Raw genomic sequence first — 25,374 nt, 5'->3', positions numbered from 1 at the left:
ACGTGCTAGGCACTGGCTGGACGTGTTATATGCCTACATAATCTTCATGACCCACATTCCAAACCGTGTCTTTTTAATACAACTGAATGTGTTTTCTAAATGTAGTAGTATTATTTGTTAAAACATTTTTACTTTTATCAAAGGCTGCTGAAGTTAGCAAGAAATGGTACCAAAGTTCATAATATATTTATATTTAGAAATCATTTGTACGTAAAACAAAGGTGAATTGAATTTTTTATTAGAAAAAATGCCATATTTTATAGACCACCATTTATGAGAATCCTACCAAAACACTACAACAAACTGGCCTTGAAGAGAAACAGCACAATGACAGAAAGCTCAAAACACTACACCTCTGAGGAGCCTGCAGCCAGGCTAATTGAAAATCGACACACAACGCCCACCACACCACACACAAACATGAACAGGTTATGTAAGTGAGCCAAGATTTAGAAAACACATTGGAGAGGGGAACACACCCACACACGTATCTGTGTGCATGTTTTCCTTAAAAACATGTAACAGGGTTTCCTTCATTTTACTCAACTCAAAGAAACTCTTGATCTAAAATTATTCCATGTCTAACATTATACAAAAGAAATATCATAAAGCAAAAGTTTACATTTTCCTGGGAGCTGTCCTTTGCAAGAAAATGTTACTTGCATTTTTTAGTGTAAAATCCACATAAAAACAGGAGTTGTAATATAGTGCTTGCCATTTAAGTGTAACATTGCCAAAATGCTTTATACAGGACTATTTTACATTACAGAAGAGGAATATCAATGTAGAGGTAATCAGTGCTTCCAAACTTTTCTAATTCTTCTACAGGGGAGATCTAAATAGTCAATATATTTCTATTTAAAAGGAGTTTTCTTCCCTCTGGTACGGTGCTTGCTGATGAATAAAGACAAGCGCACAGTCACACTGCTTTCTGTTCAACAACTGCCACCTTCCAGGAGTCCTGACACACACGGGGTCTTCTACTGGACCCTACAGTTCTCGCTGCCCTTGGACTCCAGGCTGGATTCTGGGCTGGGGGCGTGGCGGCCTCGCTTGGCTCTCAGGCCCTCCCTGGGGCTGCCTGCTGGACTTCTCTCGGGAAGATTACTGATGGAGAGAGATCTGCCAATGGGATCTCGGAAGGCAGTGCCTGAATCCACTGGGCTCTGTTGAGAAACCTTGACCTGCAACACAAGTTTGACAGTTAGAGGTCTAAAATCACATTCACATTTCTACAACATGAAAAATAAAGTCCTTATTTAGGTCATTACATTTGAAGTTCAATTCTTCCTCTAGGAGTTTGTACACAGTTTGACTATTTCTTCTACCCTAAAAACAGGACGCTACCTAAACAGAGAAGCTAGAGAAAAGGGTCAGACATCACCTCTGATGAGCCACCTTGCAAAGCTTTCCTTGACATCTCTAATGACCAGACACTCGTTCCCAAGGCCACTGTGACCTTCTCAGATCAGAAGGTAAGCTCTCTGAGGGTAAAGACTATGTGCTCTTTACCTCTGCATCCAGTGCCCAGAATATGCTTGACTAATGGCAAACATTCAATATTTGTGTAAGAACCCAAACCAGCTTCCATTTATCTTACTTGATCCTCTATCATTCCAATAAACGTATTCCAGTGAGTCATAACAGTTTCATAAGGTGGAAGCTTTATTTACTAGAGCCTCTTCCTCACATAATAACATTTTAATCACTCTCCTTCCATTTAAAGTCCAGAAAAACAGTAAGTTCCCTTTCCAATGTCCTGCCTTTTAAGAGAAAGGGGGATCCCACTTTTAAGAGAAGAGGGGATCTCAAAAAATGTGAGACTTTAAGAAGCAGATGAGAGGGTAACGCATTACCAGGTAATGCAACACTGGTAGGGTTGAGATTTTCTGAGGTTTCTATAGTAGTGAGAAAAAATACGGGGTCAGGAAAGAGAAAAGAGCAGGACAGATGAAATACAGAACAACGTCACAACCGAAGTGAGAGGGCAAGAGTAGACGGTTCAGGTAGGAAGACCTTTAAAAGAAAAAGAGGAAGGACCCCTAACCAGGGTGATACGTGTTCAGTACCAAGGAGGTACTGAGAAGTCCTGAGAAGCACCTATGGGACAGACCACTCCCTGCGCAACTGCCTGCCCAGGACCACCTTCTGAAGCAGAAGAAGAAAAGAATGGAAATTATTTCCCCGTGTATATTCTTTCCATAGGAAGTGTATGGTTTTAAAAGGCAGCTAAATACTTTTCATCACAGAAAACATAGTAAATCTGGCCAACAGATCAGATCCCTGGAAAGGTTGCCTCTACCTCAGATGACGTGCAGCACACTTAAAAGGAGGGGCCTTGAAGGATCAGGACTTAATGGAAAATTACTGTCCATGGAAATCGGAAGGAAAAAAACAAGAGTTTTACTGGCACTCTTTTCTTTCCTTTTTTTTTTTTTTAAAGTAGAAAGCAATACAGAAGACAGACATTTCCCCTGAACCCGTGAGCTGCAGGAGAATCAAACCTTTAGTTGCACCATTAAAAGACAGAGGAGGTAGGGAGAGAGACCACACTGGGCAAAGAGAATCTGAGCTAGTAAAACTCCTTCTGAAACCCAACAGAACAGCCAAAGTCCACCCTTTGGCCTCCCCTTCCAGACTCAATTTCTTGATTCTGAATTGAGGAAACTGTAGTTGGTAATCAGAGTTTTAACTTTGGATTTGATCCTCATGTTGGTTAGTTAGCCTCAGACTTATCCATAAGTAGATGAGGTCAGGCTTCCCAGGTATTTAATCCATTAAGGGCACCCATACCCTAACTGTCTTACAAACCGTGTCTGCAGCCACAGTGGGGAGACGGCGGGTATGCAAATAGCTCATTGGAAAAGAAACTCACAAGTAGGAAAAATGGTTAAGACCCCACTAAATTGCTGACAGGCCCTGTGGTGATGGGCTCACAATCATCTCGTACAGTTGGTGGACGGTCGTCTGGAGCTAACTCCCAGAGACAAAGCAGAGACTGATCCTCACCTATGCTGCATCTTACCCATGTTCTCCTTCGAACTTGTCAGCTGTCACTGACAGTTCTGTTAAATGATCTAGGAAATCTCTCAACACTCAGCCAGTGACTTCAGGCGAAGATTCATAATCCGAAGTTTCTAAGCAACCGCTTTAGGAAAGGATAACTTGCTATCTCTTTTTCCAAACTGAATGATGAAATATGCTCAGCAGATGAGGCAAGCATTTTATAAAGTGACTCAGAAAATGTTGAATTACATTAAAAATCAATAGGCTGGGTTTTGAAGGCTTGCATCTAATCACGAGTCCCCTGTAACCTCCTTTCAAGAGGAACCACCGGCCATTCATGTGCACAAGTGCACAAAAGTGCTTAGCAATTCATAACCACTGGTGCCTGCTGCAGCCTATAGCCCCTGCACACACAAGTCTGCAGGAAACCATGGTTACTGCTCTGTCCTCAGCAGATGCGACAGCAGTGTGGAAAGCAGGCCCCCTAGCGTGCAAAGCTCTCTGAGAAAATAAGTTTGAACTCCACATGAAAACTGCTTTACCATCAGTTCCTCATCAAAGAAGGGAAAGTGACCCCTGCGGGAATCTTATGAGGTGATTTCCTAACACACCTGTAAACATCTATCGTTGCAATCACTTCAGGACATTAACAGCTGCATTAATTTAGAAGGTATCTGTATTAGAAATGAGGACACAAGTAAACTGTTAACATAATCAGCAACATCAGGGAAGGGGTACTGGGAAGAGCCAAGTACTTCATTTCAGGAATTAGATTGTGGTTAATAGCTTTGGTCAAGTCTGGAAGCTTCACTCTTTAAAGGCACTAGTTACCTTATGGAAAAGAAACTGTTCTTATGGTCCCTGGAGAGTTAGGACCTACTCCAGTACACTTCAGTGTTCTACGGTTCCCAACATTTAAAAGTTAACTCCAAACGTGAGTGAGTGAGTAAGAAAGAAAAATAGAGAAACATGGGTTGGAGGTGGGAGGACTGATGGGGAAGGGAAAGAAATACGCACAAAATAGAAGAATATTTCTAATTGTAAGTCATAGATGGGCCCATTTTAATGAGTGAAAGAAAATCTCAGACCCTTCTTCCTCAGCCCCCAGTTAATAAAATCTTTATTATAATGTAAGTTATGAACAAAACTCAATTGTAGATATAAATTCCTTAATCCTTAGAGCTCTTATATATCAGCATAACAAACATTTGCTTAAATGTTGCTTTGATGCAACTACTCACCAAAGTCTTTGTATTTGGTATCTAAAATCCTAATGAGGAACACGCCTGCCCACTTAACAAGTATTATATTATACAAATAAGGGTTACTACACCTTCAAAGTTTCGTTGGCTGGGTCAGGGTAATCTGATTGAATACTTAAACTCTAACCAATAAGCAATGGAGAAAGAACTGGCAACCCACTCCAGTACTCTTGCCTGGAAAATCCCATGGATGGAGGAGCCTGGTAGGCTACAGTCCATGGGGTCTCGAAGGGTCAGACACGACTGAGCGACTTCACTTTCACTTTTCACTTTCATGCATTGGAAAAGGACATGGCAACCCACTCCAGTGTTCTTGCCTGGAGAATCCCAGGGACGGGGGAGCCTGGTGGGCTGCTGTCTATGGGGTCACACAGGGTCGGACATGACTGAAGCGACTTAGCAGCAGCAGCAGCAGCAGCAACCAATAAGCAAAGTACAATCACAGTATTAAAAACAAAAATTCTGTAAGCTATTCCAGAAACTTTCAACAAGATTCCTGTGATCCCTAGTCTGAGAAAAAACAGGAAAAGAGCAAGACTGGAGCTGAGAGAGAGAGGTGTTAACTCCAGGTAGGTTCAATCTTTATTGAGTCTTATTTTCTTCATCCTTTTATAATAAGTACTTACAAGAGTTCAATAAAATAAAATAAAACTGAGTTCCCTAAAATTCATGTGCTTTGCAGACATAAATGGTAGCTGCTGGTATGGCTATGAAGCAAACACACTCTGTGCTTTAAATAACTTGACTAGGCTGTTTGCAAGGTGCAGAAAGACCCCTAAGATTCCAACCCTTTCTCACTTCAACAATCAAAATAGAGACATTCACAAACAGAGCCCCTTTTTTTAGACATCTACTGAAATATGTGCTTTTTGTAGACAGTCAAGGAGTAACAAACACTAAGAATCACAGCCAGGGGGCAGAGGGGTGAGAGGGAGCCTGTAAACAAGCGAAGCCCACTGCCTGTGCTGCGTCCTTCCAAGGTTCTGCCCAAAACTCGCTAACACACCCTTGGAGCTCCGCTCTGACAACACCGTTTGCCATCAGACTGTGTATCAGCAGCCTGCTGAGTCAAGGATGAGACTGTGCGGCTGGATAACATGACGCCTGTCCTCGCATCTGCTTGCTACTCTCCTCACTACTGACTTATTTATGCCACAGGGAGAAGGTCAGACTTCGAAGAGCTCCTGAGTCAGCCGGTGCAGCGTCAAAGCCTTGCCCAGATGCCGCTCTCATTTCCTGGATTTCACACAGTAGATACATGTTCATGGAGTTTACCTTTTGTGATCTGCTGCCACCAGCTGTTGGTTTGGAGGTCTCGGTGAGATTTTCTTTGTCGAGACTTGGCGGGGATGCTGCTAACTTCTGGGCAGCAAGGCGGGGGCTGGTCCTGGTTGCCATGGTTGTCCTCCGCAGGATGTAGGGGCTAGTCTTTCCGGTGGGGATGTCGGCAAACCCTAAGGGCACAAAACTGATTGTCAGCACTGCTGGCTACAATTCCATCAGCCTCCCCAGTGGGAGTGATATTCACGAGTGGCATTCATGAGTGAGCAAGGATAAGGGTGACTCCAAAACCACTTCCTCCTCACCGCAGTGGATAGTTTTATTTTTATTCATAATTTTATTCATAATTACCCTGGGAGGCAGCAAACAGTAAACCCCTAACAGGTGGGGTGTTTTTTTTTTTTCTTATTAGAAACATAAGAAACAACATGGGGAAAAGGGAGGTGGGGGCGGAAATAATATTAAAGAGAAAAAAGTTCTTCCTGCTTCTACTAAACAAATCGGCAGGCATTCCTGTGAGACGGACTGGAGGGGAAAATAAGGCAGGTAAAATGGAAAGAGACAGGCAAAAGAAAAGGCCTGCTCTTGTGGAAAGGGGGAAAATGTGGAGTCACAACAGCTACTTGCAGTGACTACTCTCACGTAGAAAGACTGGATGGGAGGAGAGTCTGGATCTCGCTAAGAGCGATTTCCCTCCTCATCATCTCCCCCCATAGAGGGAACTGACGCAACTTGTGATGACCAAGAGGAGAACAGCAATCCCGAGGACACTAAAAGAAAGCATGTCACACAGGCTCAGAACAGCTTTAAAGTAACTACATTAACTACAAGAGCCTGTGTTTTTGCTTTGTTTTTAACCCCTTACCTACAAATAAAAAACAGTAATAAAAAAGAGCAAGCTAACTATTTGGAGGTTAGATTTCCTAAGGGTTAGAATTACTCAGAATAGTGCCTTCAAACCATCTATGGAAAAAAAAAAAAAAAAAACTTTCTTCCTTTGTTTTCCCCCCAAATCATTTCCCAGAATTTTTCCTATATTAGTTTCATGTGTACAACACAGTGATTCACAAGTTGTAAAGGTTATATTCCATTTCAGTTATTATAAAATATTGGCTACATTACTGGGTCTATGCACTATGCTGAATGATATATCCTTGTAGCCTATTTATTTCAAACATAGTCATCTGTACCTCCTAATCTCCCGCACCCATCTTGCCCCTCCCCCTGTCCTCGCTCCACTGGTAACAACTGGTTTGTTTTCTATATCCCAGAATTCATTTTTAGAAGTAAATAGTTATTAGAGTAGAGTTGCTTTACAATGCTGTGTTAATTTCTACTGCACAGCAAAGTGAATCAGCTACACGTATGCGTGTAGCCCCTCTCCGTGGAACTGCGCTCCCATTCAGGTCACCACAGAGCACTCAGTAGAGCTCCCTGTGCCATACAGCGCGTGCCGCTTCATTCAGTTAGCTGTGTCCGACTCTTGGTGACCCTTTGGACTGTAGCCCACCAGGCTCCTCTGTCCATGGGATTTCCCAGGCAAGAATATAGAGTGGGTCACCATGCCCTCCTCCAGGGGATCTTCCAGATCCAGGAGTGGAACGCTGGTCTCCTGCATTGGTAGGCGGACTCTTTATTTATCATTCATAAAGAATATTATTTATCCTTTATCACCTGGGGAGCCCATGCTATACAGTAGGTTCTCATTAGTTACCTATTTTATACACAGGATCAACAATGTCATATGTCAATATATATATATATATATATGTCAGTACTAATCTCCCAATTCATCCTGCCTCCCCGCTTTTCCTCTTGGTGTCTCTATGTTTGTTCTCTACTTCTGTGTCTCTATTTCAGCTCTATCAATAAGACCATCTATACCAATTTTTTCAGATTCCACATATACGCATTAATATATGATATTTGTTTTTCTCTAGTTCTATGGGAAAGAAGAGGGGTGGGGAGTAATCTCTCATCTGCTGTGGAATGATACTTTCGTATAATACAAGAATGAGTATAATAAAAACTGATTATGTGCTTGGATATTGAAAACATAAAAATAGCGAATGGCTATGAAAATTTTAAACTCTAACTCATGATTTCTATACATTGTTTTGGTCATGGGCCAGTAGCAAACGTTCCTAGACTGGCCCCAGTCTCTGGGCTACACGTTGAAGAACACTGGGTTAAAAAAAAAAACAAAACGTGGTAAGCAGCTCCAGCCAGGAGCCAGCATCATGGGGCCCACCCTTCAGCTCCCCTACTACCTGGGTCATACAACACTAAAGGTGGGAAACTTGAAGGGTTATCTTCAATTTGGGGATTTTCAGCACAGAAATATCAAATTCCAAACAGTTTTCTGACAGTCATTTTTCAAATCTCCTAGTATTTTTTGTACTGTGACATAAGTAATTAGATCTGTCATTCTCTCATGACAGAAAAGAAAGCATATACCTTACCAAGTTAACAGTGGACTACTGCTTCTGAAGATTAATTAGGACCATGGCATAATAACCCCAAAATACAAATGCTTCTTTTCTTTTTGTATGTGAATTTTTTTTAAAAGAACACAAATACTTTTAAAATTATGTCATACCTTTCTTTACAACTTCTGGAAGCCCCTCTGGCTCAAATTCAGCATCTTCTGCATCCTCTGCAAGGTGAGTACCACTTCTGATGGCTTTCCTGCTTTTTTTAGAAAATGTCTCTGGTGTAGAAGGCGTGGTTTCTCCGCCATCCTCCCGAATCCCACTGGACCTTTGCCTTTTGCCTGAAGATTTATTTTGGCCGGATGGTAACTTCTTCTCAGTGGCAGAAGGGACTGGGGATGGTCCTGGAGCAAGCGAATTCACCAAAGGAGAGCTCCGAAGATTCAGTTTAGATTGTTGTGAACTCAGACGAGCAACTTGTGTTTCTAACATCTCCTTGGCTTTCTCTAACTTCTCATGGCTTATGAGCAGGGAACAGTATTTATCCAGGTATTCGTCTGCCTCCTTGGTTTTTTCTTCAAGGGTTTCTTTCAGTTCTTTCATTTCAGTTATTAATTCGTCGACATTAGCATCCACGACGGTATCTGTCAAAAGTAAAATGACAAATCATTTGTAACGTGACACTTCTCTAGTTAACATTGGGCATCATCAAGCAGATAACCTTAGACTTGCTCTTGATTTTTTTTATTTTGGAAATGGGGGAAAATGTAGCTACAGATGGTTCTTATATTTCAAACAGCTCTTGTTTGGTAGGGATTGTATCAAGATACATATTCTCGTGAGTTACATACTTATTGTTGTTTACTGGCTAAGTCATGCCCAATTCTTTTGAGACCCCACAGACTATATAGCCCACCAGGCTACTCTGTCCATGGGATTTTCTAGGCAAGAATACTGGAGTGGGTTGCCATTTCTTTCTCCAGGGATTGAACCCGCATCTCCTCCTCGGCAGGCAGATTCTTTACCACTTTGTAGGCAGAGTCTTCAGCCAACAGGGGAGCCCACGTACTTACTGGGATAGTTTAAATATAACCCATCAATATTTCAAACTCGGATTTCAGCCAATCCATCAAACCACCTTGTAGTTATCATACTACATAAAATGAATGAATTTATTGCACCCTCTATATTCCTCTGTCCATCCTTTCTATTTTAAGTGAATGAATGAACAGTAAAAGTCGACAGAGAATATAAAGTCACGGTTGTAAAGGCTTTGGGAGACAGTTCAGTTGCTCAGTCATGTCCTACTCTTTGCGACCCCATGGACTGCAACACGCCAGGCCTCCCTGTCCATCACTAACTCCCAGAGTTTACTCAGACTCATATCCCTTGAGTCCGTGATGCTATCCAACCATCTCATCCTCTGTCATCCCCTTCTCCTCCTGCCCTCAATCTTTCCCAGCATCAGGGTCTTTTCTAATGAGTCAGCCCTTCGCATCAGGTGGCCAAAGTACTGGCGTTTCAGCTTCAGCATCAGTCCTTCCAATGAATATTCAGGACTGATTTCCTTTAGGTTGGATCTCTTTGCAGTCCAAGGGACTCTCAAGAGTCTTCTGCAACACCACAGTTTACAAGCATCAATTCTTCAGCACTCAGCTTTCTTTATAGTCCAACTCTCACATCCATACATGACCACTGGAAAAAGCATAGCCTTGACTACATAGACCTTTGTTGGCAAAGTGATGTCTCTGCTTTTTAATATGCTGTCTAGGTTGGTCATAACTTTCCTTCCAAGAAGTGTCTTTTAATTTCATGGCTGGAGTCACCATCTGCAGTGATTTTTAGCCCCAAAATTAAAGTCTGTCACTGTTTCCACTGTTTCCCCATCTATTCGCCATGAAGTGATGAGACCAGATGCCATGATCTTAGTTTTCTGAATGTTTAGTTTTCAGCCAACTTTTTCACTCTTGTCTTTCACTTTCATCAAGAGGCTCTTTAGTTCTTCTTCACTTTCTGCCATAAGGGTAGTATCATCTGCATACCTGAGGTTACTGATATTTCTCCCTTGATTCCAGCTTGTGCTTCATCCAGTCCAGCATTTCTCATGATGTACTCTGCATATAAGTTAAATAAGCAGGTTGACAATATATAGCCTTGACGTACTCCTTTCCTGATCCCTTACGATTATACAAAGGAAGTGACAAATAGATTCAAGGGATTAGATCTGATAGACAGAGTGGCTGAAGAACTATGGATAGAGGTTCATGACATTGTACAGGAGGCAATGATCAAGACCATTTCCAAGAAAAAGAAATGCAAAAAGGCATAATGGTTGTCTGAGGAGGCCTTACAAATAGCTGTGAAAAGAAGAGAAGCGAAAGGCAAAGGAGAAAAGGAATGAGATACCCATTTGAATGCAGAGTTCCAAAGAATAGCAAGGAGAGATAAGAAAGCCTTCCTCAGCCATCAATGCAAAGAAACAGAGGAAAACAACAGAATGGGAAAGACTAGAGATATCTTCAAGAAAATCAGAGATACCAAAGGAACAATTCCTGCAAAGATGGGCACAATAAAGGACAGAAATGGTATGGACCTAACAAAAGCAGAAGATATTAAGAAGAGTTGGCAAGAATACACAGAACTGTACAAAAAAGATCTTCATGACGCAGATAAGCACAATGGTGGGATCACTCACCTAGAGCCAGACATCCTAGAATGCAAAGTCAAGTGGGCCTTAGGAAGCATCACTACAAACAAAGCTGGTAGAGGTGATGGAATTCCAGTTGAGCTATTTCAAATCCTAAAAGATGATGCTGTGAAAGTGCTCCACTCAATATGCAAGCAAATCTGGAAAACTCGGCAGTGACCACAGGACTGGAAAAGGTCAGTTTTTATTCCAATCCAAAAGAAAGGCAATGCCAAAGAATGCTCAAACTACTGCACAATTGCACTCATCTCACAGGCTAGTAAAGTAATGCTCAAAATTCTCCAAGGCAAGCTTCAACAGTACATGAACTGAGAACTTCCAGATGTTCAAGCTGGTTTTAGAAAAGGCAGAGGAACCAGAGATCAAATTGCCAACATCTACTGGATCATCGAAAAAGCAAGAGAGTTCCAGAAAAACATCTATTTCTGCTTTATTGAATATGCCAAAGCCCTGTGTGGATCACAACAAATTGTGGACAATTCTTCAAGAGATGGGAGTATCAGACCACCTGACCTGCCTCCTGAAAAATCTGTATGCAGGTCAGGAAGCAAGTTAGAACTGGACATGGAACAACAGACTGGTTCCAAATCAGGAAAGGAGTATGTCAAGGCTGTATACTGGGATACAGGCAGGGGCCAATGAAAAGACTGTAGAATCCAGTATATATGAAGAACTCTTACAATAATAAAAAGAAAACAAACAAAAAAAAATGGACAAGAGTGCTTGAACTGGTATTTCTTCAACAAAAACACAGAAATTCCCCACAAGCACATAAAACACCCACTTAGAATGGCTACTTAAAAAGAAGTCATGATAACGTAAATGCTAACCAACTAAAAAGTAACATACTACACAGGAATGACAACAGAAAAGGTTCTTGTAAAGTAACTACATCTTCCTTTCATATGAGAAAGTAAACTGACATTATAAAAATGCTTTATCCAGAAATACCAATTTAGTCATATAGCTTAGCACATCAAAGTGGCCAAACAAGCAAAATTACCTCTACCTGGCAAAGTTGGGAAACAGAACAGGGGTTTTAGGGCTTCCCTAGTGTCTCAGACAGTAAAGAATCAATCTGGAATGTGGGAGATCCAGGTTCGATCCCCAGGTCAGGAGGATCTCCTGGAGAAGGGAACAGCAACCCACTCCAGTATTCATGGCTGAGAAATCCCATGGACAGAGGACTTGCCTAGCAGGCTACACAGTCCATGGTGTCACAGACAGTCAGACATGAGTAAGCGACTTTCACTTTTTTCACTTTAAGGGCATATTAATTTTTTTTTTGAAAGCATGTGCATGTTTTACACCATGATGATTTTTAATAAAAATAAAATTTGTGTAAAAAAAAAAGACAAGTCCAAAGAAGTGCTGAAAACTGCGTGGAGGCAATGGAGGATCTAATGGACAAGGGTTTGAAGGACACTACATGGGAAGATGTCTCAGTCACTTGCAGCTGCCTGGTTGGTGTTGATTCCATCCTTGAAGCCCCAGTCTGTTCCGCCTACTCTTCTCAGCAGGGAACACTGTGGACCCCTCCCCCCTGCCAAACTATGTACGGTCCAGAAGATCCATGCGTACTATATTTGCCGTCATCTATCCATAAAGAAAAAGCATTCCACTCTAGGGGTGTATGTAGAGAAAAGTGACAAAAAGCGTTGTCACTTTGTTTCATTGTATCTACACACCCAAAAATGTAGTCCCCAACCTTCCTATTTAGTAGGGCCATGGATACCAGAATCATCTGTTGGTAAATTACCAGTGCCAGCTCAGAGGCCAATCTTCCTTTGATGTAGGAACTATGTAATGGACATCCACATGAATAACTCTTCTTGGAAAGGCTCATTAGCAAACAGGGCTGCCAGGTTTTCGTACATTTGATAGAACAGAAGGTGCAGTCATTCTATTTTTAAAATGCAGGCTTCATTCTGAATCCCGTTAATGACCCCAGCCCGAGCACAAAATTCAGAAATTGGAAAACGGTCCGCCGCTCAATCTCGACGTGCTGCCACAGAACAGATCACCATCCACGCTTCCGGGGCAGACACACCAGTGTGTGACATCACTAGTCGGCGCCAGTGAGGGCTTGTCGATGTGTATGTGACGTCACTAGTCGGCGCCAGTGAGGGCTTATCGATGTGCGCCGGGCTAGCACCCACCTGCTCTCTGTTTCTCCTGTGCAGCTTCAAGATGAGATAGTTCTTTCTGCAACATCACCTTTTCCTCTTCCAGCTGTTTACAGGATTTCACCAACAACTTTATTTTACTCTGGGCACGATCATTTTCCTTCTTCAATTTATCTGCATGTTTTAGATTTTCCATCTACAAAACAAAAGCAATTCCACTTAAAAACCTTGAATTGCTTTTCGTGAGCATATGGAAAAATAACAATGAGATATAATTAAGAATCATATGCTGTAAGTTTAAGAACAAGACAAAACATCTAAAGATGCATAAAACAATTCCTCGTCTCTGTTCAGTGTCCTAAGTCCCCCCAGTAAACACTGTCTTTGTCACTCCCTTTCTTAACATAATGTCCTACTAAGTAAGTAGCCCGGTGTATCTGTGTTTATCCAATGGGAGGCACACCCGGGAGGTAGGGGCGCGGGTCCATGGACATATTCTTGGTGGGCAGAACACTCCGGATGAGAGGATTGTGTCCTATTTGCCATTCTGTGCTGTTGCAGTTTCAATGCCTCAGATGACATTTGCCGAGTCACACCAGATGAAGGCCAGAGATGTGGCTCACAACACTAATTTAAAGCCAAATGATATTATGGTTTATAACATAAATTTAAATGTTGAAGTAACTCAAACAAAAAGTGAACAGAATGGTGGGAGAATTATGTCATCAAGCACTTCTTAGTAGTACATGTTCATAGTTCCTTAAGCACAATTGCAAAATCAAAAAAACAAGTTCTGAAAATGATTTATAGGCAAAACTTGACCTGAACAGATATAAAGGAATTTATAGTCTTTATTTATCCCACCTTGTGAAAATATTCATACATTTTGCTATAAAACTATGAATTTGATTATGAAGTATCACCCCAGACTCTGATAAGATATTATGTGATATGTGGCATATGCACTGCATTATCTAATATCTAAGAAATACAGAATTCTAAAACAATATAGCTCTAGAGTTTCTGATAAGAGATCATAAACATACAAAGGCAGACCAAACTATCAAAAAAAAGAAAGAAGAAGCTTAGCAGCACATTGATATTACAAGTAGATTTCCCTCTTTATACATTTCACCTTGAAATAATTTCATCAGCAATGTTGCAATAAATCTGCACTTTCAGAATTTTCTATTTCTGATTCCAAACATAAATGGATTAGAGACAGATTTAATTCAATTTCAACAATGCTTATCAACTTCAATAAAATTATGAGATTTGAATAGACTCAACTAACAATGTACCATTTTGTACATATATAAATAGACATTCCCCACAGTACAACTGTCAAAGATTTTAAAAAAGGAGAAAGTAAGTAAATTAAAAAGTAGACCTGAAGCAATTTCTTTCTGTTATTAAACCTAATATCTCTCATTTTGTAGCAACAGGACATTATTGATCATTAATGTTATTTTAAACTTAGTTTGTATTTCCTTGGTATATTTCCTTCACCATGATAATTGTATAAGACTATAAACATAAGAAATCTATACCTAGTTATCTAACTTTTCTGAAAGATATTTACTTTCCAGGTTCATATTTTACATTCTGGATGGCATTTGTTTTATGCAAAGTATTTGTGGGAATGAAATCAGCCTCCTTCTCTAGGAAGAACTACTATAGGACTTCCTATACTCTAACAATGGAACTTTCCAGGTGGTACGGTGGTGAAGAATCCGCCTGCAAATGCAGGAGACGCAAGAAACATGGGTTGGATCCCTAGGTAGGGAAGATCCCCTGGAGTAGGAAACGGCAACCCATTCCAGTATTCTTGCCCAGAAAATTCCATGGACAGAGGAGCCCAGTGGGCTACAGTCCACGGCGTCGCAAAGAGTTGGACATGACTGAGCAACTGAGCCCACACACATAGTCTAACAATACTGAGATTGGGGTTCACTTTTTTTCCTAAAGAAAAAAGTTTGATGGTCCCTGCATCGAGAGGAAGAGGAGAACGTACACATATGTATGGCTGGCCGAGCGCTTGGCCCACCTTGAGCCCCAAAGTCATGGGAAAGGTTTGGTGATAGTAGTGAACCTGAAGACCAATCATTAAGACTTTCACCAAATCATTATCTATGTCTGGAGGGGCTTGCTGTCCTCTGTTAAAGGCTTGATCTTCATATCCACTTCCGGAAGTCTCTGACATCCTCTACTTTGACAGGATGCACTGAGTGATGAATAAAGTCTGCTCAAGCTATGGAACTGCATGCTGTCCTCTCATTTGTAGAAACAACTCAGCAGACAACTGATGAATGATTTTATTTATCACTACAAAAACTTTTTCATGAAAATTAAAATGAAAACACTTAATTTCATACCACTAAAACCACTGTTACATGTATAAGCCATTCTAAGTTATGAAGTAATGATAAGTTTACATACCTTGGTTTTCTTCAATTCTTCTAAAATCTCAGTGGTCGCTTTCAAAGAATTATTGAGTTCTTCTTTACTGGACTTTAAGAGGTCTATCTCCACCTTCTGTGAGCTGAGACATTCCTCCTTAGAAGTCAGTTTCTCTCGGTATGTCTGGATTTCCATTTCATGCTAGGGCAAAAAAAAATGTTACTTTAGCCAGGAGGCTCAAGTAAAAACATCATAAGGGAAACAAACAGAAAAGAAAACTGCTATTCCAAAGACCATGGTTTTTGGAACTCTCTCCAAGATGGAAATGTAACAAGGCATAAAATAAGACACGTGCAAATAACTGAGGGAAAGAAAGGGAAGTTAATAGAATGAGACCATTCACAAAATTGTGAAGCATAACTACAATACACAACACTGGCTTCCTTGCAAAAAGTGCCTCATCACCACCACCGACACACTCTTCAGCCTGCCCAGTCACCAGACCACGCATTTTTACCTGTTTGTTTGTATCCAGAAGCAAAGCCTGATGTTTGTTTTCAGCTTCCTGAAGCCGTAGCTGATATTCAGCTATTTCTCCTCTCATTTTCCCTTGTTCTTCCATACGGTCTTTGTGTACACAATCCAAACTCTTCTTCAATTCACTATTTTCTAGCATGAGCTCCTTCAGTTGACCCTAATGAGAAAAACAATAAAATTATGGGAAGATAATTAAGAACCTGGACATATATATTTAGGAACACTGAGTATGGAAGGGAAAAAAATCATTTATAGGCAAGACAAAATCTACATAGAATTAGTGCTATAATCCTTAGCAATGTACAGTTGATGTTCTATAGCCACAGATTAAACATCTACAAATTTAACCAACTACAAAACAAAAATATTCCACCTCCCCTCCCCCAAAATTCCAGACAGTTCCAAAAAGTCAAACTTGAATTTTCTGTGTACCAGGAATTTTCCACACAGCATTTACATTGTATTTACATATTCTAGTGAGTTACTTATTGCTGTTGTTTAGTCACTCAGTCCTGTACAATTCTTTTCAACCCGATGGACTGGGGCCCACTGTCCCTCTGTCCATGAGGACTCTCCAGGCAAGAATACTGGAGTAGGTTGCTCTGGAAGATCCAGAGGATCTTCCCAACCCAGGTATCGAACCCAGGTCTCCCACACTGCAGGTGGATTCTTTACTGTCTGAGCCACCAGGGAAGTCCAAGAATACTGAAGTGGGTAGCCTATCTCTTCTCCAGGGGATCTTCCTAAACCGGGATCTCCTGCATTGCAGGCAGAGTACTTACAGCTATTTACATAGTATTAGGTATTTTAAGTAATCCAGTATGGGCTTCCCAGGTGGCTCAGTGGTAAAGAATCCACCTGCCAATGCAGGCACAGAAGACTTGGGTTCGATCCCTGGGTTGGGAAGATCCCCTGAAAGAGGAAATGGCAACCCACTGCAGTATTCTTGTCTGGAATATCCCAAGGACAGAGAAGCCTGGCAGGCTACTGTCCATGGAGTTGCAGAGTCGGACATGACTTAGCAACTGAGCACATGCAGACTTAAAGTATACAGGAGGATGTGTATAGGTTATATGCAAACACTATGCCATTTTATATGAGGGACTTGAACATCTGTGAATTTTGGAAACTGGAGGGGCCTAGAACCCATCTCCTGTGGATACTGAGGGATGACTTAATTCACTTTAAATGGCGACTTCACCTCCAGGGCAACTTCCTTTGTTCCAACCCCAGGTCACCTCCACAAGGAGCACAGGATCTCTGAAACCTCAACTTCATAACTAAGACACCCTGGACCAAACCTTCCTTGGCTCCCTTGGCTTCTCACTTTTTTAAGTACTTCTATTATGGTAATTTCTTGACCTCATCAACAGCACCACCAACACCTTTACACTCAAGCCCCCTTCCTTGGCCAGCTTACGTGCATCTTCTGTCACTTGAAGAATTTCCTTCCACATGCTCCCCACTCCTCTGCCCCTCTCTCCCTTCATGGTGCAGGACTAGCAAAACTGCAGCCCTAGAGGCATCTGGCTTCTCTGTGCGTGATCCCAAATAGCTGTTCCTACATGTGTTTATATACATGCTGTGTTCACTTTCTCATCAACCACTCCTCAACCCGCTCCAACCGTTTATCCCAGCTCCTCCTGAAACAGCATCATCAAGCTCCATGTTACAAACCCCATTCTTTAGCCCTCATCTCTTTCAACCTCTGAGCAGAATCTGATGCTGCTGACCACTCCTTCAGTCCCAAGACAGCTTCCACTCGTGCCTTCAGGAACAGGACACTCTCCTGGTTTGCCTCCTCCTGTCTTCTCAGTTCCTTTGCTGCCTCTTCCTCCTGTCTCACCCTACTTGCTGGGGGGTCACCTGGGCTGGGCCCTGAGCTGCCTCTTCACCTTCTCTTCTCCATCTGTATTTTCTACCATCCTCATAATTTTTAAACACTACCTATACTGTGAACTAGCCAAATTCATGTATCTTTCCTAAATCTTCCCTTCAATCACCAGCCTCCTGTGTTTTGTGTCACTTTAGATTGTACTCTAGTTCTTTACCATCTCTTCCTACTGCTCCAACCTTCTTGCATATTATTTTCCATCTGACTTCAGCCACAATGGTTTCCTTTCAATTGTGAAAATGTCCATAGGTGTTTATAATTTCAGAGTTTTGTCCCCGCCCGCCCCCCCCGCCCCCTGCCTTTTTTGGCTGCTCCACGTCTTCTCAGCACACAGGATCTTCAACCTTTATCACAGCATGCGGGATCTTTAGTTGAGGCATGTGAACTCTCAGTCGCGGCACATGGGACCTAATTCCCTGACCAGGGATAGCACCCAGGCCCCCGGCATTGGGAGCACAGTCTTCGTCACTGGACCACCAGGGAAGTCCCTAATTTCAGAGATTTTGTCACACTGCTCTATAGACTTAGAAGGCTCCCTCCTTGGTCGTGTTCTTCACATGGTGCCTTCTTGCCTTGCAGTGGCATTCTCAGACAACCTTGTCTAAGTTAGGTTGTTCCCTACTCCTATACCCAACTTCCCAAACATTCTGCAGAAAGGATCTTGTTTCCTTTATCACACTTAACAGTCGTTTTTTTTTTTTAATAATAATAATTTATTTATTTGGCAATACTGGGTCTCCACTGCTGCACACGGGCTTTCTCTAGTTGCAGCAAGGGGGGGACTGCTCTCTAGTTCTGGTGCCCGGACTTCGCACTGCAGCGTATCTCCTATTGCAGAGCACAGGCTCAGTAGTTGGGCACATGGGCTTAGCTGCCTCAGGGTCTGTGGAATCTCGCCAGACCAGGAATCAAACCAGTGTCCCCTGCAGTGGCAGGCAGATGCTTAACCACTGGACTACCAGGGAAGTCTTATAGCACTCGAAGCATTTATGATTATTTTATACATTTCCTATGGAGTGATTTATTGTGTCGAGATGGTAAGCTCTGTGAGTGCAGAAACCACTGGATAGCTATCGTTCCCCGTTCTATCCTCTGACCTTAGTAGTATTTACAGGATGAATAAAGCCATTGCAGACCAACACGCTCATACATACAGCCTTCAAGCTGAACACTTAGCTTTTTTTTTTTTTTTTTGTAGAGCCTATAAATGAAATGCAAGTAACAATATACTAGGGATACTCTCAAACTGCTCAGTCCCAAGCAGATTTCAGCAGGTGCAGGACTCAGATATCATTCATAGGAACTCCTTCCACATAGCATTGCCACAAATCCCATGAACCAATTGCTGAGATTAAATGCCAAAGCGTTTCCATTTTTATTAAATATCATATTTAAAGAAACGCACAGGGCTTCCCTGGTAGTTCAGTGGTTAGAATCCACCTTGCAATGCGGGGGACATGGGTTCCATCCGTGGTCCGGAAGATCCTATAAGCCACAAGCAACTAAGCCCACGTGCCGTAACTACTGAGCTTGGACTCCAGAGCCCGTGCTCCACAAGAGAAGTCACGGCAGCGAGAAGCCTGAGCACTGCAACTAGACTAGCCTCCACCCTCTATAACTAGAGAAAGTCCACAGGCAGCAACAAAGACACAGCAAAGACATACAGTTAAGAATTTTTTAAAAACCTACCTTATTTTAAAAAAAAAGCACAAATTTCCCCCATTTCTTATACAGGCTATTCCAAATATCACTGCAACTTTATGTGATTATTCTGGTTCATAATCACAATTATATTTTCCTATCCTTTTCTAAAAACTACTTGGGGATGAAGTTGCACACGGATTATATGGATACAGGAATTTTACCATCTGGCTGCATGGTAGCTGCTACCTAAGTCTCGTTGTTAAGAGATTCAGGAGAAAGCGCGTGAATCAGCAATGTCTATTATGAGACCAGCAGTGGGAGTGGCAGCCCAAATGCTATAGTTCTGCCACCACCTGCCCTAAAATAGCACCCCAAGACTGCTCCAACTTTACATTTTTACTGTGACTCTCTGTTACTTTGTTAGTTCTTTGCAAGATCAGTGCATCTGTCTCTAGCAACACTCTGGCTTGTAATCTGGGGCAGGCCAGGAAAACAGCCTACTGAAAGCTGCATGCAATCCATTTCTGGTATGAGTTAATATAGTCAGAAGGGCTGTCTTCTATGAAAAACATATCTGGGCTCCTTGACAGGTATTTTGATGTGTTTGGGGGCCTCTTTGGACTCCTTCAGGGCTCATGACACTGCTGGATGGCAAAGATTACTGCAGGTCTGACCATGACATAGCTTTGGGTTATTCTTTTCAAAAGCTAATAAAAGTTTGATACATCTCAGAAGATCTTACAAAAACAAACAAGGAGAGAGTGCACAAGAATTATTAGAGTGTAATGAATCTGTCATAGAGAAACTTACTTTGCTGCTCTTCACTTCTTCCAACATTAAATTTAATTCTTCCGTTAGCCTGTTTTTCTCCCCACTAAATTCTTCTTTCAGTGCCACCGTTTTTTGTATCACTGCATGTATTTCCTTCTGAAACTCAGTTTCCTTCACAGTCATTGTGTTTACCTGAAATTTCATCTTTCATTAGGATCTGCTTATGGTTGTCTGTTTGATCAAATTAATCACTGTGACACAGCATATTTGTGACATTCACATCCCTCCAATAATAAAATAAAACCCAGCTAATCCTCCCGTTACTAATCCACTCAAATAATATTCTCAAAACCGACTGATAAGCTTGCCTTTTCTTCTCTGCAAGATTTAACAAAAAACAGCAATAAGGAAAGGAATGACAAAGAAAGATAATATTAGCGAATCTTAAAATCCTTCATAGAGGTAATGATTTGAATTAAACTTAAACACCAGAAAGTATTTACGAGGCAGTGACTTAATCGATCAACCCTTGGATCTCTTATGTATTCTCTAGAGCCATGCTAAAACGCAAGAAACAGGATGATAGTTTGTTAAAACCAGTTAAAGCAGGATTGTTTGCATCCATCCCTACACCAGACTGAAATAGCCCAGTAAAGTCTGTCTAATTGTCTCTACCATAACTACTATCACTTGCAAGCTATGCAAAAACTTGAAATTCTTGGAAAATATTGAGATATGATTGACTGTATTTTCTGGATAATCTACTTGTCCAATAAAAACTTAATTTGAAGGAATCACTTTCCTAGATCAGTAAGTATAGGGGAAATTTTTAACTTTTCTTTAATAGAGTTTCCTGATGGCAGATCTTCCCTTTCATCATCAGCTAACAAAACAGGAGACTGCCCAAAGAGAACGGGGCTGAAAGCACAAAATCCCTACGAGGGACATGTCCTGGGAGCCATGAGGGTTCTGTTGGTTATAATTATATCAGTATCTTTAACAGTTATTTCCCCTAAAGGCAAAAATGGCAGGGCAGAGGCAAAAGTGATCTCTACTGATTCTGACTAATATGTGTTATACTCTCTACAGCAGTGGTACTCAACTGGGTATGGGTATGTGGGCTACTATTCTGATGTACTACAAGAAATAAACCATGCGCAACCCAAAACTTCTTCCCTATCCAGGTGTCACAGTGAAAACTGGGCCAATCCATAGAAGTACCCCATGGAAGTGTGTGCCAAAGCTAAGAATTACTCACTATTGGAGCCAAGTCAATATGCCCCATAGTTCAAGACCCCCAAACTTAAAGCCTTTACAAAGTTTGATCCTATACAGCAAACGCTGTCCAGAAAGAAACAGAACTCACACAGTGGTTGCCCCTCCTCCTGACAACAGATTCAAATGTAAAGACATAAAGCCACTTACTTTTTCAACAAAGGACATTTTTTCCAATTTTGTCAATTCAAGCTCTTTCTCCAGATTCCTGGAAGAATTCTGCAGAGCTTCTAAGGTGTCCTGCAAAGCATCATTTTTGGATTGCAGCACCTGAATCTTCTGCTCCAATTCCACCATCAGATTTTCCAGGTCTGCCTTTTGCTTCTTCCAAAGTTGCTGTTCTCCTTCCATCTGGGACAGTTTAGAGACAAGCTGCTCTTGGTCCCGAGTCTGACTTTTTAGTATACTGATTTCTTCATCCTTTTTCTCTAGTTTCTGTTTGCCATCTTCAACTTCTTGAATGAGGTCATTCACAGAAGACTGCAAAATCATGTAATTACTTTTGGCATCATCAAGGTCCTGCAGCAACTGAGCCTTCTCATGTTCAAGGGAATCTACTTGACTACTCAGGCTCTGTTCTTTGACCTTCCAGGTCTCTTGGTCATTACCCAAGGCTGCCATTTTCTCGTTTAGCTCTTCTAGTTCTTTTTGCAGCATCTCCACTGCAGCTTTAGATTCTTCCTTCATCTGTACTTTTTCTTGCTCTTTTTCCCGCAATAGGTTTTCAAATGAAGAATTTAACGTTTCTAATTCAGACACTCGACTCTGCTCCTTCTGTAATTCTTTAGTCAGATCTTCTTTTTCTGATCTTATATTGATAAGATCTAATTGCAAACCTCGCAGATTTTGGTCCATCTCCTCCACTGTTGCTTTCAGGGTCTCTACTTCTGCTTTGGACTTCTCAGCCTCAAGAGTCACATGCTCTTGGTTTTCTCCTGATAGCCTGAGTTCTCTTTCAAGGTTCTCAACTGTATCCTTAAGGAAATCGGCCTGATGCTCACTTTCCTTCAGTTTTTCTAAGATATGGAGCTGCTGCTTTTTATCAGCATCTAGGCAGACTTTCAGCTTTCCAATGTTATTTCTCAGCTGTTGTACCTCCTCAACTGGGGAGTCCAGACTCTGTTCTTCAACCTTCCAGGTCTCCTGGTCAACACACAAGATTGCTACTTCTTCACTTAGCTCTTTCAGCTGTGTTTGCAGCATCTCCACTGCAGCTTTAGATTCTTCCTTCATCTGTACTTTTTCTTGCTCTTTTTCCCGCAATAGGTTTTCAAATGAAGAATTTAACGTTTCTAATTCAGACACTCGACTCTGCTCCTTCTGTAATTCTTTAGTCAGATCTTCTTTTTCTGATCTTATATTGACAAGATCTAATTGCAAACCTCTCAGATTTTGGTCCATCTCCTCCACTGTTGCTTTCAGGGTCTCTACTTCTGCTTTGGACTTCTCAGCCTCAAGAGTCACATGCTCTTGGTTTTCTCCTGATAGCTTGAGTTCTCTTTCAAGGTTCTCAACTGTATCCTTAAGGAAATCGGCCTGATGCTCACTTTCCTTCAGTTTTTCTAGGATTTGGAGCTGCTTCTTTTTATCAATGTCCAAGTGGACTTTCAGCTTTTCAATGATATTTCTCAGCTGTTGTACCTCCTGGGCAGGAGAGTCCAGACTCTGTTCTTCGACCTTCCATGTCTCCTGGTCATCACATAAGGCTGCTACTTCCTCAGTTAGCTCTCTCAACTGTGTTTGCAGCATCTCCATTGCACTTTTAGCTTCTTCTTTCGTCTGTATTTTCTCTCGCTCCTTTTCTTCTAATAGGTTTTTCAATGAAGAGAGTAGCGTATCTAATTCAGACGCCTGACCTTGTTTTTCTTGTAGCTGTTTCAAAAGATTTTCTTTTTCAGACCGTATTGTGACAAGGTCTAATTCTAAATCTTTTAGGCGTTCAGTCATCAATTCTATTTGTGTTTTTAGGGTTTCCACCTCTGCTTTGCAATTCTCAGCATCAAGAATCACCAGCTCTTGGTTTTCTTCTGCCATCTGCAACTCCCTTTCAAGGGTCTCAACCTTGTCCTGAAGCGAGTCATTCCTCCGCTCGCTTTCTTTCAGTTTCTCTGAGACATGGAGCTGCTTCTTTTCATCAGCCTCAATGCGGACCCTGAGTTTCTCAATGCCTTTTCTCAACTGGTGCACTTCCTCTTGCGTGGAGCTCAGCCTCACTGCGACCTCACCCTTCTCCATCAGGGCAGCCTCCAAAGCCTTGGTGATGGCCAGCTTTTCATGCTCCGATTCGCTCAGTTTGGTCTGCAGGCTTTCGGATTCCCATACAAGTGAGTCTTTCTCTTTATTCAGTTGTTCAATTTGGTTTTCCAGCTCACTTCTTACCAGAGACAGTGCCTGTGAGTCCTTTTCCAAACTCTGAAGCCACTCTTGGAGATGCAGACACTCACTTTGATGAGATTCAAGCTCCCGTATTTTCTCCTTCATCTTTTCAGACATCTGATCTAGCTCTTGATTTTCTTTTGACAAAGTATCTAACTCTCCACGAAGCTGATCTCTCTCACTTGTGACCACTGAGAGTCCTTCCTCAAGACAGGTTATAACTGTTTGTTTATTTTCATTGTCTTTTTCTAAATATAGTTTCTCTGTTTGAACTGCCTCTAAGCTGGCTTCAGCAGAGAGGGCATGATGCTCCATGCTATCTTTCTCAGATTGAATCCTCTGTAGCTCATTTTCCACCTGGAGACATTTCTCTCTCCAGTTGTCAGTCACCTTGGCTACATCATCTTCAATACCTTCATGTGGAAATTTGCTTGTGACCATTTCTAAGTTGGAAGTGAGACCTCCTGAACTTTCTTCTCTCTGGTTATGACAAGAAAAGGATTCCAATTTTTCATTTAAATCTAATTTTTCTTTCTTAAGTTCCTCAACTATTTTTTCCAATGCCACACATGCTTCAATCTTGGTAGTTAATTGTACTTCCAGTAAATGGAATTTTGAGTCTAACTCTTTGATTTCATTTAGCAAGTTTTCAACTTTTTGGTCACGCTCCTCTATGCCATGAAGTAATCTCAAATTCTCATTTGATGTCTCTTTTACTTTCAGCTCGAGACTCTGAATGGTTACCTGATTCTCCAGAAAATCCCTAGGCACTGAAGCATTAGGCCCAGAAAGGGACAGTTCAGAAATGCATCCTGAACAGCCCTGGGCTGGATCTTCCACTGGGATCTCATGACTGCTTTCTGAGGACTGCTCTCTGGACCATTCTTCTGTAAGTTTGGTTGCACCAGTCTTTGTTATTTTCTCCATCTCTAGACTGAGGTCCTGCTGAACATCTTTTTCACAAATCTGGTGAATCTCATGCTTTGGGGTCCTCTCTTTAGTTTCTGAAATATATTCTTCTGATTCTCTTATGTCACAGCTATCGTTTCCACCCAGAATAGCCTGTAGTTGCAAAATATAATAAGAATGCATCTTACTTTTCAAGAAGAATCAGAATAAATAGGCTTATTATTTTTTGGAAACTAGACACTTGTCTCTGCTAAATGGCATACTGCCTACCAGATTCACATCTCTCCATCCAAATAGTCAACACAATTAAACAAACATTCAGGAAGTGTTCTCCATGTGCAAGGTCCTGGGTATTTATCAAGAAGACAAAGCCTTCAGGTCAGTTTATGTGATCATCTAAATTGTGATGTAGTTACATTTCAAAATTTGTTTCCTGTTAGGAATATTTTAAGTAGCCAAATTTGAAATTTTCTTTGGGATTATCAAATAAGAGGCTAACAAATTCCAAATTAAATGGTCAGCTTCCATCTTCAGCATTTATGACACTCTTTAATAAGAGAAGGCAGTAAGGCTTCATGACGAGATTTCCAGGTCAAGGACTTAAATCACTTAATATAAGCAGCCTATATTCTTGGATAAATCACATGTTTAAACCTCCCCTTCTCTTATCTGTAAAATGGGGACTTTGATCACAATTGCTGTCACCTCTCCATGTGCCTTCTACCACCCTACAGAGGTAGAGGGAGGTAATTAA

General features: G+C 41.5%; 1 protein-coding gene across 1 annotated transcript in view; it reads right to left on the bottom strand.

Moving 5' to 3' along the window:
- Positions 1-222: 222 nt before the first annotated feature.
- CENPF (centromere protein F) overlaps positions 223-25,374 on the bottom strand; it is a 62,433-nt gene continuing 37,281 nt past the window's right edge. Inside the window, exons 13-20 of the mRNA XM_086342384.1 lie at positions 21,486-24,773; positions 20,100-20,252; positions 15,732-15,908; positions 15,254-15,415; positions 12,848-13,010; positions 8,149-8,625; positions 5,544-5,722; positions 223-1,184 (exon numbers count right to left, since the gene is read on the bottom strand). Coding sequence (XP_086198510.1) covers positions 981-1,184; positions 5,544-5,722; positions 8,149-8,625; positions 12,848-13,010; positions 15,254-15,415; positions 15,732-15,908; positions 20,100-20,252; positions 21,486-24,773 — 4,803 coding nt within the window. The 3' untranslated portion in view covers positions 223-980. The remainder of the gene's footprint in view (positions 1,185-5,543; positions 5,723-8,148; positions 8,626-12,847; positions 13,011-15,253; positions 15,416-15,731; positions 15,909-20,099; positions 20,253-21,485; positions 24,774-25,374) is intronic.

This window comes from Bos grunniens, chromosome 16, assembly GCF_055505025.1.
Source record: "Bos grunniens cultivar Pamir isolate PY7600 chromosome 16, Bosgru_T2T1.0, whole genome shotgun sequence".
NCBI lineage: Eukaryota > Metazoa > Chordata > Mammalia > Artiodactyla > Bovidae > Bos > Bos grunniens.
Note: the sequence above shows the minus strand (reverse complement) of the source record. Positions and strands in the feature narration are given on the sequence as shown.